The following is a 17,324-nucleotide window of genomic DNA, read 5'->3' on the forward strand; positions in this document are numbered from 1 at the left end:
GCAAGCCTCAGTACATAGATCCATCAACCGAACGCCTCAGGCCCAGGACTGGACTAGGAGCACCTGGGGATGCTTAGGAGACAGGCAGGCCCAGGGCCTCCAGTGATGTTATGAAACCTGGCTCTCACCCATCCCAATGAAAATCTGCCTGCCTCGCTCAAACCACCCCCAGGAATCTTCTCCAAGAATTCAGTTCATTTAAATATTATTTTATTTTTGGTTAATGGTTTTGTACTTTATGTTATTACCTAGATGGAGAAACCAAGGCACAGAGACATGATGTGAGCTAAGACCACACACTTGGTACATGGAACAGCAGGGATCACACCGGTATCTGGGGACTTCCCTGGTGGTCCAGTGGTTGAGAGTCCGCCTTCCAATGCAGGGGATGCGGGTTGAATCCCTGGTTGGGGAACTAAGATCCCACGTGCCATGGGGCAGCTAAGCCCACAGGATGCAATTACTCAGCTTGGGCGCCTCAACCAGGGAGAAGGTCATGCACCACAACAAAAGATCCTGCACACTGCAGCTAGGCCCCAACACTGCCAAAGATACACAACTGAATGAATGAATAGACACACCGGCAGCTGGGCCAGAAGTTGGCTTTTACCCGGTGCTGCATCTTGGGCGCCGGCACGCCTAGGCCAGCTGTTGCCCATGTCCACCCCGGTCCTTTCCGGCAGCCACCACCTCCCCTCTCTAAGCCCCGCCCTGTTGCCTGGTCCAGCTTCTACTCTCTGCTCAACAAGGCCTCCAGTGAGTTCTGTCCTCGTGGTAATGAGGGGTCGGGCTGCACCGTGAGCGCCCTGAGGTGAGGAAACAGCGCCCAGAGGTCTGGAATCGGGCTGGATTCACCTTGCAAAGGGGCAGGGGACTGCATGTGAGCAGAGGAGGGTCCCTGAGGAGCTGAGGAACTGGGCCAGCCTGAGCATCTTCATGGCTTCACGGCCTATGAGTGGCAGGTGGAGAAACTTAGACACTGTGTAGAGGAAGACCCTTGGAGCGGTGACACCCAGGATGAGAGACATTTCAGGGTGTGATAACAAGGGTTTCCAGGGAGACAAGGACCAGCCCCAACACCAGTTTTTCATAGGATTTTGCCGGAGGCAGACTCAGGAAGGAAGAGTACATTAGGTGAGGGACAGAGGCGTTTGTGGTAAAGTACTCGTCCCCTGTGACAGGTGGGGCAGGGAGGTCAGGACTGAGTGCAGGAGAGGCAAGAGCTGGTACCATGAAGACGACTTCCATAAAATATTAATGTCTGCTGTTCACTGAGCGGTTCATAATAAATAACCCTTATCATAACTAGCTGTTAACCCAAACTCTTATAATAATAAGCACAATGAACCATACTGTTTTTCTTAGACTTGATTCTTAATGACTTTAATGGGAAAATTCTTAAGATAGTTGGATTTGGTTATTTTTTACTATTTATAAAATTGGGGGGAAAGGAAGTAGCTTTTATGAAAAATATGTCCCAGTGGCAGACTCCCCAAATTCACACAGAGTTTAAAAAGAGTTTAAAATTAAACACAAATAACATATTTGGTGTTACATGTAATTAAAAAATCTAATCTAAAATTTACACCAATGTAAAATTACACCAAACTAATACTTGGGACAGCATTAGATTTCCATGAACAGGTATTGCCTAGTTTTGTTAAGTGAGCACATTTACTCTTGAGCAGGTGTGGTTTCCAGGGGTCTTAGGATCTGCCGTCAGAGTGGGTCACATGAAGACCCATCCAGCTGGACTCTGAGTAAGCATACTGACCCTGACCCTGACCTTGGGACAAAGAGATGAGAGCCGGTGATCCCCGGGCCAGCCACACAGGCATCAACTGATTTCTTTCTTTTTTTTTTTTAATTATTTATTTTTCACTGTGCTGGGTCTTCATCGCTGCAAGCAGGTTTTCTCTAGTTGCGGCAAGAGGGAGCTACCCTGTAGGTGTGGTGGCGTCTGTTGTTTTGGGTGGACGCTAGGACGTGCTAGGAAATGGACTGGGAAGTGCATGCGAGGGCTTGAGGGCTCGGCAGTTGTGGCCCGCGGGCTTAGCTGCCCCACAACATGTGGGATCTTCCTGGACCAGTGATCAAACCCATGTCACCTGCATTGGCAGACTGATTCTTGATCTTTAAAATAAATTCATTAAGTTAAAAAAAATGTGCGAGCTGATTTCTGATTTACAGGGACATGTGGGAGAGTCCCTGCTGCGGCAGCACTCACGCCTGTTCTCCCCGCCACGAGTGTGACGTGCTTGGTCCAAAGCTCTGGAGAAAGCTCCATCCCCTCCCTCGAGAGGCTGTGGGCCCCCAGGGAAGTCAGGCGGCACGCTGGGCACCACCGCAAAGCGTGCCAGGTGCGAGGGCCCAGCAGTGGAGGCCGTCTGCCAGGCGGGGTGAGAGAGAGGCAGAGCGGTCCACACGGAGAGCAGGAAAGGCAGGCACCTGCCGGCAGTCACGTGACGGTCACGTGGCCGCAACCCGCGGCGGCGGCGCGGAGAGGAGGTGGGGCGTGGGGCCATGGGACGGGAGAGCTCATCCCGGTGCGGGCTGGGTCTGGAATGCCAGGCTGGGCAGCTGATATTTTGAGAGGCAACACGCTTGAGCACCTACTATGTGCCAGGCACTGCTCTTGGCGATTTGCACTTAGTAACTGTTGGACTCTTACAACCCGCCTCTGAAGTATGGACTATTACCGGTCTCAATTTAAGTTAAGGAAACAGGCCCAGAGAGGCACAAGGACTTGCCCTGCGTCACCCAGCTTGGAAACGGCAGAGCGGAGACTTTATGTTTTGGGCTCCGAGAAGCAGGCTGTCGACTGGCATGATTCCAAAGGATAGTAGGCAGGCCATGACCTGATCCCCAGCCCACTGGCTCCCTAAGCTGGGTGTGCACTGGGGCTCCCTAAGAGGGCTATGCCCAGCACCACTTGGGCCTCACAAGTCAGAGCCTCTGCCCAGGCACAGGCCTGGGAAGAGTGCATTTTAATAAGCTCCATAGGTGGGACCCATAGGCGAGACCTGCAGAGCAGGACCTTGAAAACGACACAGCTTTGGCCCCCATCTGCTAGATGGAGAAACAGGCCTAGAGCGGCCAGCAGAGCCCACAGAGTCCTGAGTGAAAAAGGAATGAGTGACCCAGCCCAGCCAGAGCCGTGCTGCCCAACTGGTGTCCTTCCCCAGGGATCGGGGGAGGGGACTCCTTGTTGAGAAGACTGTTTGCAGGTGGATCGCAAAGGCCGCTGGTGATACAAGAGGGCATGTTCAGTGGAGGCGGCCGCAGCCTCCCATACCTTTATACTAGCTTCCTGCTGCTGGTGTCACAAACGGTCACAAGCTTAGTGGCTTAAAACAACACAAACTTGTCTACTACTGTTCTTGAGGTCAGAAATCCTAAACCAGTCTTGGGGTCAAATCACAATGAGAGTTAGGCCTCCCTGGTGACTCAGATGGCAAGGAATCTGCCTGCAAGGCAGGAGACCCAGGTTCCATCCCTGGGTTTGGAAGATCCCCTGGAGAAGGGGATGGCTACCCACCCCAGTATTCTTGCCTGGAGAATCCCATGGACAGAGGAGCCTGGTGGGCTACAGTCCATGCGGTCGCAGAGTCAGGTACGACTAAGTGACTAACACACACACACAAGATGATAGTTAGTTCCTTGTGGAGGTTCCCCTGGCTGTTTCTTTGCCTCTTCCAGCTTCTAAAGGTGGCAAGGCATTCTTTATGCATTCCCCGGCTTGTGGCCAGATGGTTCCAGCCTCTGATTCCACTGGTACATCTCCTCCTCTGTGATTAAATCTCCCCCTATCTCCCTCTTAGAAGAACACTTCTGATTACACTGGGCCCACCTGGATCATCCAGGACAATCAGTCTCTGTGGTCCTCACTTAATCCCTTCTGTAAAGTTCCTTTTATCTTGGAAGAATTCACAGATTCTGGGGATTTGGAAATCATTATTGGGGAGGGGTCCTTATTCTGCCTGTCACACACATGATGAGAAAAATCACTCCCTTTTCAGTTCTCTTCAACACTTTTGCCTTCTCCAAGGAAAAAGTCCCTGGCTGGTGTGTTTCATCACCTCTCTAAGACCTGCTGATCTCACATCCTAGCAGAGTGAGCAAGCTCAGGCTGGTACTGCCTCAGTTTCCTCATCTATAAAATGGGGATAATTATAGAACACCCCCCCCAAAAAAAATTGTGGTGAGGACTGGATGAGATAACAAGGTAAGGACTCAGGCTGTGCCCAGCATGATGTGAGCTCTAAAAAATGCCAATTCTCCCTATTTTATTTATGGCAAGTGATACTGATTTCTGATTAACCATTCCCATAAATCATATGGAACTGCTCTTTAAATTTAGCTAAAAAAAGAAATGTGAGAGCTGATTTTAAAATGATAAGTAATTGAAACTGCAGACACTGCATAGAGATGGGAAAATCAGGAGGTTGTAAGCCTCCACATTGTGCAACTCCGACAGTGTCCTGCACACACACCCAGAGCTACTGCTGTGGAGACAGTTGGTTAGTGTCTTCTAATAAGTGAAAGAATGAACTAGTATTGCGAAGCATCCCTTGAGAGGCATTTCCTATATTATCTCATTCAGTTCTTGCAACAGCCCTTTGAGGGAGGTAACCCTGGTTATGCTCATTTTTCGTACAAACAGAGACTCAAAAATTAAACGACAACAAGGCACTCAGAAAATATAACTGGAGAAGGCAAATCTGAATCCAGATTAGTCCAACTGCCCCCTCACCCTACCCCGGGCTGCCTTCTAAGGCATTTTGCCCCATTGCCACCCCAGTTCTATTTCTTTCACAGTAGATTTAAAGTGTTTTTTTCCAGAGTTGGGGGCATGATTCCTCCATGAAGCTGCTGCTGATCCTGTGAACCGTTTTCTTTATTTAAAGGGCTCAGAAACCCTGGGCCATTGACCCGATAGGTCACCCAGTCTCTGCACTCGGCTCCCTGCTTTTAAATAGATGGCCACCAGAGGGCGGTGTTGGCCCATGTTTCTCCAGCCTCACGCTCACCAGAACCAGAGCCCTCAATGGGAAACCCCAAAGTGCACTGAGACACAGCGCTGGTGAACTGCTGCGGGACGGGACAGGAGGCCCAGAGAAAGCAGCTCATTGCCCTGGCAGAAAACTGATCTCCTGTCCCCATTTATAGATGAGGAAACTGTAGCACAGAGTTTAGGCTGGAAGCCCACTCCCCATCCTGACCAATCCTCACCCTGTCAGGCTCCCAGAAACCCTGGAACTCCGGAACTGTTGTTTTATGTGCAGAAAGGAGCAGAGCCCTAGCAGCCAAGCCTGTGAAAGAGGAATCCAGAGGAGGTAGGGAAGTCCACGGGCTGAGGGCCGTGCAGTTCCAGCTGCTGGACCACGGGCCTCTCCCCTCACCCTCAGGCTCCCGAGCCCCTGACAAGCGCTCACATTCATCGAGCGTGTGCTATGTGCCCGGCACGCAGTCCTCGTAACAACACTGGGGGAGGGGGGGGAGTTGCCTTTCCCCACTTTGCAGATGAGGACACTGAGGCCCAGAACAATAGGCTGCTCTCTGAGATATTACCGTGCCTAAGGAGGGGCGTCAGGATTGAGACCCAGAAGTCTGGCTCTGGAGCCTGAGCTTCCTGCTCCCTTTCCGGCCCTGTGCTCCAGGTTCAGATACCCCTGCCTCCTGGGCCTCCGGTTATTCACCCTGCTTGGCCTGTTTCCTCACGTTCCTCTGCCCCCTGAAGGTCAAGGCCAGAGGTGGTGTCCCCGGTGGGTGGGGCCTGTGCACGTCCGCACTTCCTGCCGGCTCTGGGCCCGTGTGGGCTCCCGGCCCCCAGAGCACGTGGCTGACGGCTGAGTGCGTGCTCCAGAAGGGAGGAGGCCTTCCCCCTCCCACGGCGCTGCCCTCAGTGTCCAGGTTTGCCCAAGGGGAGAGCCGGTGGGAAAACCCTGACTGGAGAGGGCGGACCCTGCTCAGCCTCGCTGTCAGAGCCGTCCTCTGCTACCAGGGGCGCACATCACCGTCCCCTTCAGCGCAGTGCCGCCGCGTCCTGGGCAGATAATGCGCGCACGCGCACACACACACACACACACATATCACATCGTCTTGCATGCAAAATCCACATGAGGCAGGTTCTATGTGCAGCTCCATTTAATAGAAGCAAACTGAGGCCTTGGGAGTTCAAGAAACGTATTCAAGATCACCCAGTTAACAAACAGCAACTTAGGGATTTGAACCCAGCCCTTTTTTCATGTCCTATTGCCTTGTCCCAGGTATCTCAATCTGGGGTTCAGAATACATGGCCTCCCTCTGGATATGTAATATGCAAATAAGTCACAACGTGCAAACGGCAGCTCCGCATCCCTGGCTGGTTCAGGCCCTGCCTGTCCAGCCTTTTACTGTTTTCCCTGAAGCAGGGCAGCCATATCTTCTCAGGCTTGGATTTCCGCCTCTGGGAAAACTCAAAAAGCCTAAAATAATTTCATCTTCAAAAGGACCACTGTTTATAGAGATGCTTGACTCTTTCCCCAGAAGCCCTGGGACGGGTTGATGGGGGCTTCCCAGATGTAGCCCCCAAACCCCCCGGGCTCCTACAGGCAGCTCCCGGTACCCCCTGAGGGCTGAGGCCGCGCTTGTGGAGTCCTGCGTGAGGACTCCGGGGCTGGGCTGAGTGCCCCAGGCCTCAAGGCCTGGCCCCGTGGGGAGGTACGGGAGGGCGTGAGGGGCTGGGCTCCTTGGCCGCTGGACGCCTGGGTGGGCGCCTCTGTGTGGGGGAGGCCTTGTGACATGCCCGTCTTTCTCTGATCTCCTGGGAAAGGAACTGGGGCGCAGGTGCGAGGGGAGGCTCAGGTGAGTGTTCCTCAAAAACACCTCTAAGGAAGGAGATGCAGCAACGGGCAAAGGGTGGACTAAGGGGTTGGGAGACAGGGTCCAAACCCAGCTCAACCGTGACCTTGTCACGTGCCTCGGGGTCCCTCTGACCATCAGCTGCCGACGGCGGGTTCTGGCTATAGAGTTGGTATCTCCACCAAGTATCCCACCCTTCATTGATTCATCGTAAATCCCCACCAGCCACACTCACTGCTGAGAAAACAACTCGAAAGGTAGCAAACTCGGTGATGAACTGTACGTATCAAGCGTATATTGACTTTTTATATAATAAGTAAAATTTGAGGGCATCTCTTTCCACCATGTGAAATGACTTACATTGATCACGTCATAGAATGCTCACAGCAGCCACATAAACTCGTGGCATTACTCCCATTTTTACCTGAAAAAACAGGCCGAGGAAAGTTAAATCACATGTCAAGGCTGCACAGTTATTCAGTGGTGAGGCTGGATTTGAACCCAGATCCTTCTGGGCTCAGAGCCTGTGCCTGCAGTATATCTTCTCTACTGCCTATGCTGGCCTTTTATATTTAACCTCCAAAGCAAATCACCTGTGTGCTTGCCTTTCTCTAATCATGTAAATTAGGAACTATAGAAAGCAACAACAAAATAATATCTAATTCCCTATCTTGAAATAATAATCGACAGATTGCTGTTTATGTTTACACAGTTCATGTACATGTATAATATGTATTTTTGCAAAAAAATCATGCTATTTTGCAGCCTGTTTTCCCCATTATTAGAATGTAATATTTTTCCATATCATTAAATACAATCTATTTTCATAGCTGCATATTACTTCATCATTCAGAAAATACTGTTTTTTAAAAAACCAATCCCCTATAGTTGGACATTCAGGTTAGTTACAGTTTTTTATACCTATAAATAATGCTGTGGTGGTAGTTCTTGCTCTGCTTGATTCTGCAGGATGAATGATCAGAAGTGACATCTCCAGGCTCATTGTCGGGCTTTGGGTCTGTGTTAGCGGGCTCCAATGTGACTGTCCTCTAAAAACTCAGGGCCCTGCCCTCAGCAAGCCTGGTAGAGAAACTCTAAACAAAATTGCGGCCTCCTTGTCTTTGCTTTTCATAAAGAAAGGACAAAGGCGCTGCTCCCAAGCCTCACCTGGGTAATCATGCCCTTTCTCACCCACACCTCACTCACTGTCCTAGGTGGGGACAAGTGGTTCCTCAGGCCCTGAAGGAGCTCTCCCACTCAGGCACCCAAATCATCCTCTGGGCAGCAAGATGTCGATAATGAGATTCATTCAACGTCACTTAGGTCTTCCGAGTGAACCCGATGTGGAGGAGAGCAGAGACACAGGCAGGGAGGATCCTCTGGCTGGGACAGAAAGCAGCCTTCTACGGACGTCCCTGGGGATCCAGGAGTTAAGAGGCCGCCGACCAAGGCGAGGGACTCGGGTTCGGTCCCTGGCCCAGGGAGATTCCGCGTGCTGCAGGCCCCTGAGCCACTGAGCTCCACAACCAGAGCAGCCCCTCGCCACAGCTGGAGAGAGCCCAGGGCAGCAGCGAAGACCCGCACGCCAGAAAAGAAAGAAAGAAAGCAAAGAAGCTTTCTCTTTGGCCTTGGAGACATGTGGGGTCTGCAGGAAGAGAGAGGAAGTTGAAAGAGTCTTGAGAAGGAAGTAGAGGCAGGAGGGCCGGAGGGAGGTGGTGACCAGAGAGATTGACATGAGATTTTCTCCCATTTCTGACCCCAGAGAGAAGTCTCCAGGTGCTGCTAGAACCTGCTCAGGGGAAGCTCGTTGCGCTCTGAGAAGGGGAACCCACTCACTCCCCAAGCTGAGGGCCTGCCCCGGGGTGAAGGGGCAGCTGAGACAAGTCGCCTTCAAGCACCAGATGGAGAATGAGGCCCAGGGAGGTGGACGGACTGACCACAAGGCGCAGAGGAACCAGTGTGGACGGGGCCCCTGCTTCTGGAGCCCGAGGCGGAGCAGGCTGGGGAAGAATGACCCAAAGAAGGTTCTCCTCCTGGCCTCAGCCCCTGGGTCCTGGGGGACTCTGCAAGCTGAAACACGAAAGGACTTGGATCAGATAAGGAACCAGAGCCTGCTCTGTCCCTGCAGCCAGAAAGAAACCAGGAGAATACAAGTTCTCTCTCACTTTCTCCTGCAGTCCCATTCATATCCTCTTCCTTTTGTTGTTATTTTTATGAGCCTTGCTGCTGCTCTGGGAGAATCCCCAGGTCTTCCTCTGTGTGTGTGTGTGTGTGTGTGTGTGTGTGTGTGTGTGTGTGTAAGGAGGTCACCCATAATTGACTGCCCTTTTTGAACCTGGCCAGAGGCTCTTCTGTTTCTCCAGTGCCAGCTTCTCTCCTGGAAACTCCAGAAAACGTGTCTTCACTTCAAAAGACCTCAGACTGTGGCTTCTGATGAAGTGTCTCCTCCAGTCTGGGTGAGGGGTCAGGATGCGAAGAAGAGGGAGACAGAGGGGAAGGGGAAGAGACACAGAGATGATGTGAGACAGACAGACAGACACGGACAGCAAAAGGAAGCAGGGGAGAAGCAGAGATGGTGAGGACTTGAGCAGGAGGAGACAGAGGTAGAAAGACCTGGAAACAAGCTCAGAGAGACAGGGACTGCCAGGGAGGGAATCTCGGACAGCTCCATGCCAGAGAGAAGGGAAGGAACAAGAGTGATTTGCAGAGAGGACAGCAGGAGAGCCCAAGAAAGCAGGAGGGCAGACAGTTCAGGAGAGGAAGGGGAAAGGGCAGCAGAGAGACAGGAGGAGGAACAGGGGCAGGTGATGAGGAGACAAACAGAGGGGAGACAGCAGCGGAAGGAAGGAAAGAGGGAGGGGCTCCGCGCCCGTGTCCTGGCTGCTAGCAGCCGGGAAGCCGGCCGAGCGTGTCCTGCGGGCCCGTCGTGGCCGTGGCCGCGGGGAAGGGCCCTCGGGCGACCCGGGGGAGGAGAGAGGGGCGGGCCGGCGGCGACGCCCCGGGGTGGGGCTGGCCAGTATAAGCGCGGCCTGCCCGCACCTGGCAGGGCCAGCTCCCAGCAGGTGGAGGCGGCCAGCCCGGCCCAGCATGAGCTCCTTCGACCTCCCGGCGCCCTCCCCGCCCCGCTGCAGCCCCCAGTTCCCCAGCCTCGGCCAGGAGCCCCCCGAGATGAACCTTTACTACGAGAACTTCTTCCACCCCCAGGGCGCACCCAGCCCGCAGCGGCCCCCCTCCTTCGAGGGTGGCGGGGAGTATGGGGCTGCCCCCAACCCCTACCTCTGGCTCAACGGGCCGGCCGTGACCCCGCCACCCTACCTGCCAGGCGGCAGCCCCTTCCTGCCCCAGGCCTACGGCGGCATGCAGAGGCAGCTGCTGCCCGCCGGCATGCCCACGCTAGGGGCTGGTGACCTGGGCTGGCTGCCGCTCCCCTCGCAGGAGGAGCTGATGAAGCTAGTGCGGCCGCCCTACTCCTACTCGGCGCTCATTGCTATGGCCATCCACGGGGCGCCCGACAAGCGCCTCACCCTCAGCCAGATCTACCAGTACGTGGCCGACAACTTCCCCTTCTACAACAAGAGCAAGGCTGGCTGGCAGAACTCCATCCGCCACAACCTGTCTCTCAACGACTGCTTCAAGAAGGTGCCCCGCGATGAGGACGACCCAGGTAAGGGGGCCGTGGGTGCAGGGTCATCCCCCAGGAAGGCTCAGTCCTCCTGGCACACCATTCTAGGAAGCCCTGAAGGGTCCTGCCCCACCCCGAGGCCCGGGGTGGAGGGGTGGTGGGCAGAAGGAGTCAGCTGCAAAGGTGGACCCTGCAGGCAGATGTGCCGCTGACCTCTGAGTGACCTCTGAGCCTCGGTTTTCCCATCTGAAAAACAGGACCAGGGTAATAGTCGCTCTGCCAGGCTTGTGGGCAGTGGGCTCATGAGATGACGCACTCGAGGGGTTTGGTGCTGACATAAGCTCCATGGACTGCAGTGACTGTAACCATTGATTCAGACCCCAGCATCCAGCGTGCAGAGGCTCCTGTGGGGGTGGGCGTGGTGACTGCTGGAACCACACAAAGCCACGTGCGCTCCAGGCCCGCTGGGGAGGGACCAGACATCCGTGGGACAACCACTCGGGGCCACATTACGCCGCCTGCCTCCTTTAATCAAGCCCTGCAGGGTGGCTCTTATTATCCTCACTTTATAAGCTGAGGAAAATAACAGCCAGAGGTGAAGCACCCTGCCTAGGGTGACACAGAAGGATGTGACTGTGAGTGAGCAAGCGTCTGAATGGAGGTCCCTCTCACACCAGGGTGTGAGCTGTTCCTTTATAACGAGCAGTTTCTAGAACTTAGAGACAGGTGTGTGCTTAGTCACTCAGTCGTGCCAGACTTTTTACGACCCCAGGGACTGTAGCCCACCAGGCTTCTCTGTCCATGGCATTTTCCTGCCAAGAATGCTGGAGTGGGTTGCCTTCTCCCAGTGATCTTCCTTCTCCAGGGGATCTTCCCAACCCAGGAATCAAACGCAGGTCTCTGGCATCACAGATGGATTCTTCACTGTCTGAGCCACCAGGGAAGCCCATAGAGATGCACAGAGAGTAATATATTGAATGCTCGTGTATCCATTTCCCAGAATTAAAGTGCACTCCTGTCACACCATAGGAAGCCAGCATACCTCTCAGAAGAATCCCACTCCCACCCGCTCTGAGGGTCGTGAGGGCAGGACTGTTGGTCCTACAGAGGAACGTGAGCGTTCTCCCTTCAGCTGAAGATGTGGAAGGCACGGTTCAGATTGTCCCTCTCGGGCACAAATCCCTTTCACACGTGTAGCATTAGCCCTCTCTCACAGCCAGCCTGAGGAAGAAGGGGCAGGTCCAGGGGGCCCACTTCTCACACTAGGAAACCCAGGCCCGCCCCAGGTCCCCAGTCTGAAGCTGGGACTCAAGTCCACCCTTGGAGTTCATGCTCAGGACCTTCAGAAAGCCCTCTGTTTCTCCCTGAGTTCTCTTTCCCATCAGCATTGGAAGAAGCCCCTCCCTTGCCTCAGCCCCAGTACTCGAACCTCTTGAAGAGCCCACACAGTAAATTCCTTCATGGCTCAGGCCTCACTCTGTACTCCAAGAGTGCTGAGGAGTGAGGTGGGTGCTTGAGTAAAGATCTGTGTGGTGTGATGCATGGTGAGTCTGTGGCATTCCTCTTCTCTGCCTTTCTGCATCTGTTACCTTTGGTTTTAGCTTATGACAAACAAGGAGGAACAGAAGCAAAGTATCGGCTCCATCTCTGTACTTACCCTCTCCCACTCTTGTGCCAGGCAAAGGGAATTACTGGACCCTGGACCCCAACTGCGAGAAGATGTTCGACAATGGAAATTTCCGCAGGAAGAGGAAGAGAAAATCAGATGTCTCCTCCAGCGCGGGCTCCATGGTCTCAGAGAAAACAGAGGCTGGTCTCCTGGCAGGCAGCCCCGAGACCGCAGAGGCCCAGGACATCTTGGACGGTGCTGCACCGGGCCCCACCGGCTCCCCGGAGAAGCGGCCAACGCCACCCCCGCCAGGCACCCCATGCCTCAGCAGCTTCCTCTCCACCATGTCAGCCTATGTGAGCGGGCCGAGCCCTGTGAGCCGCCCCACGGCCACCACGCCGGGACTGAGCCTGGAGCCCGCTGACAAGGGGGGGCAGAACTCGCTGAGCTTCAGCTCCTACACCCCCCTCACCAACATCAGTGGCCCCGCAGGTGGGGGCGAGTGGGCCAGCCCCATGCCCAGCAACGCTCTGGGCTATGGGGGCTCTGTCCTCAACCAGTTCAGCCCCCCCTTCTATGGGAGCATCAGCACGAACAGCGTCCTCTACCCCAGGGAGGGCACTGAGGTCTAGAAACGGAGCAGCTCCTGAGCCAGGCCCGACAGACATGCCGGGGTCCTCCATGCCACTGCTCCAGACCTCTGAATCGCCCAGGCACACACAGGAGGCTCAGAGGAGTTCATCTTTTTTCTGGAACATTGTATAAACCTTGTGTGTATCACATATCCACCCATACTGCCCAACCAACTTTGCAGTGGAAATGTTGGTGCCTGCATGACAGTAACCACCCTGGCCATTTATTGAGCACTTCTGTGCTAGGTGCTGTATGAGGTTCTTTGAAGGTATGATTTCACTTTCTATTTCCAGCCACCTTGTGAGAGTCATATGAATCTACCCATTTAACAGATGAGAAAACTGAGGCTCGAGGAAGTTAAGTCACTTTCCCAGAGTCATGCAAACTAGGAAGTGGTGGGGCAGGGAGTCACGTGCAGGTTCTGGTGACTCCCCTCAAAGTTTGGGCCAACAGAGGCAGGAATGGAGGGATTGGTTGAGCAGACAAGGAAAGTCAGTGTGATGAATTGATGATGGCAAACACATCAAAATCTCTCCACTGCCTTCCAGCCAGCCGTCACATTTAGTACCAGCCCGGGTACATCTCATCTTGGTCCAGGCCTTTACTCTGTGGCCCCCAGCTTACCTGCCAACACTCCTTTCGCTACTGCTCAAGGGAGGAGCCCAGATCCCTGCCCCTGCTGGACAGTGTGCCTAACCTCCCCCCACAGAGGGAGATTGCCTCCCCGGCCCCATAGACCCAGAGCCGGGCAGGGAAGGGAGGAGTGTGCACCTCAAACTCTCACCCCTGCTCCACCCACTGGCAAAATCTTGTAAAGCCCAACTTCCTGTGTGCACGTCATGGACCAGTGAGCTGGAGGTGGCTGAGTCTTCCAAGAAAAACAAGGGCGAATCAGTGATTCCTTTTTCATAGCCCAGGAGGGGCTTCAGACCGCCACAGAGGGGTCCACGCGGGCAGCTCATGGGATCTTTTTCCTGTTTTTGTACATGCTTTATATACCAGTGATGCTGCATCGCAGCACACCCTGGAAAGTGATTTTGTTTTCTTATGTTCTTTTTAATTAAAAAAAAAAAAAAAAAAACTACATGTGTCCCTTCCTTGTGAGCTTTCCCGTCTATTGAGTTGACTCAATATGGAGCCAAGTGCAGCCTGGAGCTAAAGGCTTTGGGGACAGGAGGTGGAGAAAGCACAGGTGTCAGTCTCTTTCCCTCCTCCACACTGACTTAGGGACAAGACAAAGCTCCTCAGAAAAAGAGGGGAGCTTGTGGGACTCAAAATCTGGCCTAGGATTACAGCTCATGCAGTCATCACCCCGGCATTATGATCACATAACCCCACCCCCAACAGCCCTGTGCAGGGAGTGGAACTAACCCCATCACTACACAGACGAGGAAGTTGAGGGTCAGAGTGGTCGAGCAAATTTCCTCAAGTCCTCAGCCAGCCCCTGCCCATGTCTACTGACCCTGCACCTCATCACGCTGTAGCGCAGCCTCGGAGGTGGCTCCCTAGTTAGGCAGTGACAACAGTCCTGTTGGCTACAGTTGACTGAGGGCTGTCGGCAGGCACTGGCTCAAGTGCTGTGCAGAGGGAGCTTTTGAACTCACAACGGTTCACATGTACAGACCCTAGTGAGTCACTTGGGTGCCTGGCACAGTGACTGCTAGAGGACTTGCGCACAGAAGCTGGAGGTCTTCTAGTTGGAGAGACCTCCTCAGACGTGCTTGAATCAAGCCATGCCAAGTGGCTTTCTCAGACTCTGGGAGGCTGTCTTCCCCTGGAGTAAGAGAAAGTGTCTGTTGCTCTGTCATGTCTGGACTCTTTGTAACCCCATGGACTCTAGCCTGTAATCCTCTGTCCATGAAATTCTCTAGGCAAGAATACTGGAGTGGGTTGTCATTCCCTTCTCTAGGGGATCTTCCCAATCCAGGTATCCAACCTGGGTCTCCTGCACTGCAGGAAGATTCTTTTACTGCCTGAGCCACCAGGGAGGCCTAGAGTTAGAGGAGGTGGTAAATAATGCTGTTGATGATAATAATAATAAAAGTATTCACTGTAAGTTTACTGTGTGACAGGCACCGTGTTGGGACTTGAACTGCCTTATTGCATCTAATCCTCCAAATAGCCCACTACAATCAATACTATTATCTCCATTGTACGGATGAGAAAACGGAGCCTTAGAGAGATTCTGTACTTGGTCAAGGACCCACAGCCAGGATTCAGTACAGACCATCGATGCCATGGCTGAAACTTCTCCGCTGCACCTGGTGCTGGGGAGCCCTGGACTTACCATGAGTGAGCAAACCAGGAAAAATGAAGTAAGGGAAAAGCTGGCCTCCTTAAAAACTGCTCATATTTTCCCTGGGGAATCCTTTTCCACAGAGAGGCAGAATTCTCCGGGCAGGAGAGGCAGAGGCAGTCCTGGCTGAGGAGGTAAAGGGAAGGGATACAGTTTCAGACCGTAAAACAAACACACTTGGAACAAGCTGACCCCTTGCTCAAGATAATGGACACCAGAGGCTGGGAGAGGCGGGGACTCCACAAACGTCTCCAGGGAGATGGAGTCAGAGGCGGAGTTGGAATGCAGGTCCCTGAAGCCCAGACTAGGATGCTTCATCACGCTAGATTCCACTGCCACCAAATATGCCCAAAGTCTGGGGTCTCCACGAATAAGCTCCGGGCCCGCTCTTCCAGCCTCTCTCCTCCCCTACAATGGGTCTGCGAGGCGTGCACTCTGGGCAAGGCCCCACCTGTGAAGGGGCCCAAACAGAGCCCAGCCTCGCCCCTGGGAGGGAGGCGGATGTTGAGGACTGAGGACCACAGTCCTCGGCCCCCATCCTCCTCGGCCCAGAAGGTAACGGGCACGGCAGTAAAGGGAGTGTCTGCAGGGCGCTGGCAACTCCTGTCTGTGACTGAGCCATTCCTGTTGGCAGCACCAGCAGCTCTCGGAGGGCAGTGTGCGCTGCTGGGGTGGGACCCGGTCAAACGGGGGGCTCCCCAGTCAGTGGCTGCATTCTGCTTCTTGCCCTCTTTTGCTTCTCTTCCTCTGAGAAGAAATGGGATCTGGAGGGAGGGAGGGAAGGAAGAAAGAGAGGGTAAGGGAAGGAGGCGGGGAGGAAAGAGGACTGGTCATCCACAAGCACTCAGTCCTGCGGGTGGACTGTGGACTTCTCAGCCTCCTACAGTTTGGCTCTACGTTAAAGACATGTCCTCCAGCACCAATAAAAGTTCTGAGAACCGGGCTTCCTGTGTGCTAGAGACCCCAGGAAGGCTGCATGGAAGAGGTGCGACAGGAGCTGAAGGATGGTTAAAACGAGCTAACACAAAGCATTTTCAAATAAAAGGAGACCAAGGAGATTTGTCACCTGCAGAGCTGAACTCGACGAAACTGTTGAGACTGAAGGGAAACAATAACACTGGGAACTCAGATCTTTCAAAAGGGATGAGGAACATCAGAGACGATAAAAATTCTGGGCAAATATTATTAAAGTTTTTTTCTCTTCCTAATTTATTTAAAACACCCAAGACGGTTTAAAAAAAAAAAAAAAACCTGTAACATTGTCTTGTAGAGTCTAAAATGTATGTAGGTGTATATAGATTTTCAAATGGGAACTTTACTGTAGGGAATAGGGTTTTGTGGTAAATGGATCTATATAAGTACAAGGGTTTTTTTCCTGCATAATTTGTAAAAGCGGTACAACCTTAATTCTAAATAGACTGTTAAGGGAAGTTAAGGAAGTCATTATAATCTCTAGAGCAAATAATGCAAAATAATGCAAAGAAGTGGAAATAAAATGCCAATAGATAAACTAAAATGGAGCCTTTAAAAATATTCAAATAATTCTTTAAAATACAGAAACTGCAAAACACCTGAAAAACTTAAGCAAACAGAAGAGGAAAGATAAAATAATAGATCAAATCCAGTCAAATCAGCAACTATATTAACTGTTAATGAACTGAACATTGCAGTGAAGTGGCAGAGATTTGTGGGGTTAATTAAAGAGGAGAACTCAACTGTAAGCTGTCTACAGGAGACAGGCTTTAAGCAGAGAGGACCCAGGAGGGTTAAACATCAATGGATGAAAAGAGTAAACACAAAAAGCAGATGGTGCTATTAGATAAAATAGACCAGAAGACCAGGAATATTATCAGAGAAAAATGGGACTTCTTTTAAATTAATTTTTATTGGAGTATATTTGCTTTACAATGTTAATTTCTGCTGTACAACAAAGGCAATCAGCTACACACACACACACACACACACACACACACATATATATATATATATATATCTCGCATCTGTTTTGTATTTTCTTCCCATCACCACAGAGCACTAATTTTCCTGAGCTACACAGTAGGTTCTCATTAGCTATCTATTTTATACATAATAGCATATATATGTCAATCTCAATGTCCAAAAAAAAAAATGGAAACTAAGAGAAGTGAGAAATAAATTCAAGGGATTAGATCTGATAGACAGAGTACCTGAAGAACTATGGATGGAGGTCCGTGATATTGTATAGGAAGCAGGGATCAAGACTATCCCCAAGAAAAAGAAATGCAAAAAAGCAAAATGGTAGTCTGAGGAAGCCTTACAGATAGCTATGAAAAGAAAAGAAG

General features: G+C 52.4%; 1 protein-coding gene across 2 annotated transcripts; it reads left to right on the top strand.

Moving 5' to 3' along the window:
- The first annotated feature begins 9,930 nt into the window (after window positions 1–9,930).
- Window positions 9,931–13,048, top strand: FOXI1 (forkhead box I1). 2 transcript variants are annotated; one of them, XM_055554781.1, is made up of 2 exons: window positions 9,931–10,507; window positions 12,144–13,048. In XM_055554781.1, exons 1-2 carry the CDS (start codon window positions 9,931–9,933, stop codon window positions 12,704–12,706), a joined length of 1,140 nt encoding a protein of 379 aa, XP_055410756.1. In that variant the 3' UTR covers window positions 12,707–13,048. The 2 variants fall into 2 exon arrangements, with proteins under 2 accessions (XP_055410756.1, XP_055410757.1); XM_055554782.1 differs by having other exon boundaries at window positions 12,426–13,048.
- Window positions 13,049–17,324: the final 4,276 nt, after the last annotated feature.

Source organism: Bubalus kerabau, chromosome 18 (genome assembly GCF_029407905.1).
Source record: "Bubalus kerabau isolate K-KA32 ecotype Philippines breed swamp buffalo chromosome 18, PCC_UOA_SB_1v2, whole genome shotgun sequence".
Taxonomy (NCBI): domain Eukaryota; kingdom Metazoa; phylum Chordata; class Mammalia; order Artiodactyla; family Bovidae; genus Bubalus; species Bubalus kerabau.

What these genes read in the sequence shown, in the direction of transcription:
- FOXI1 (XM_055554781.1), top strand. Translation starts at nt 9,931, where the DNA reads ATGAGCTCCTTCGACCTCCCGGCGCCCTCCCCGCCCCGCTGCAGCCCC. An exon ending in CCGCGATGAGGACGACCCAG is followed by an intron (nt 10,508 to 12,143) that starts GTAAGGGGGCCG and finishes CTCTTGTGCCAG; the next exon opens with GCAAAGGGAATTACTGGACC.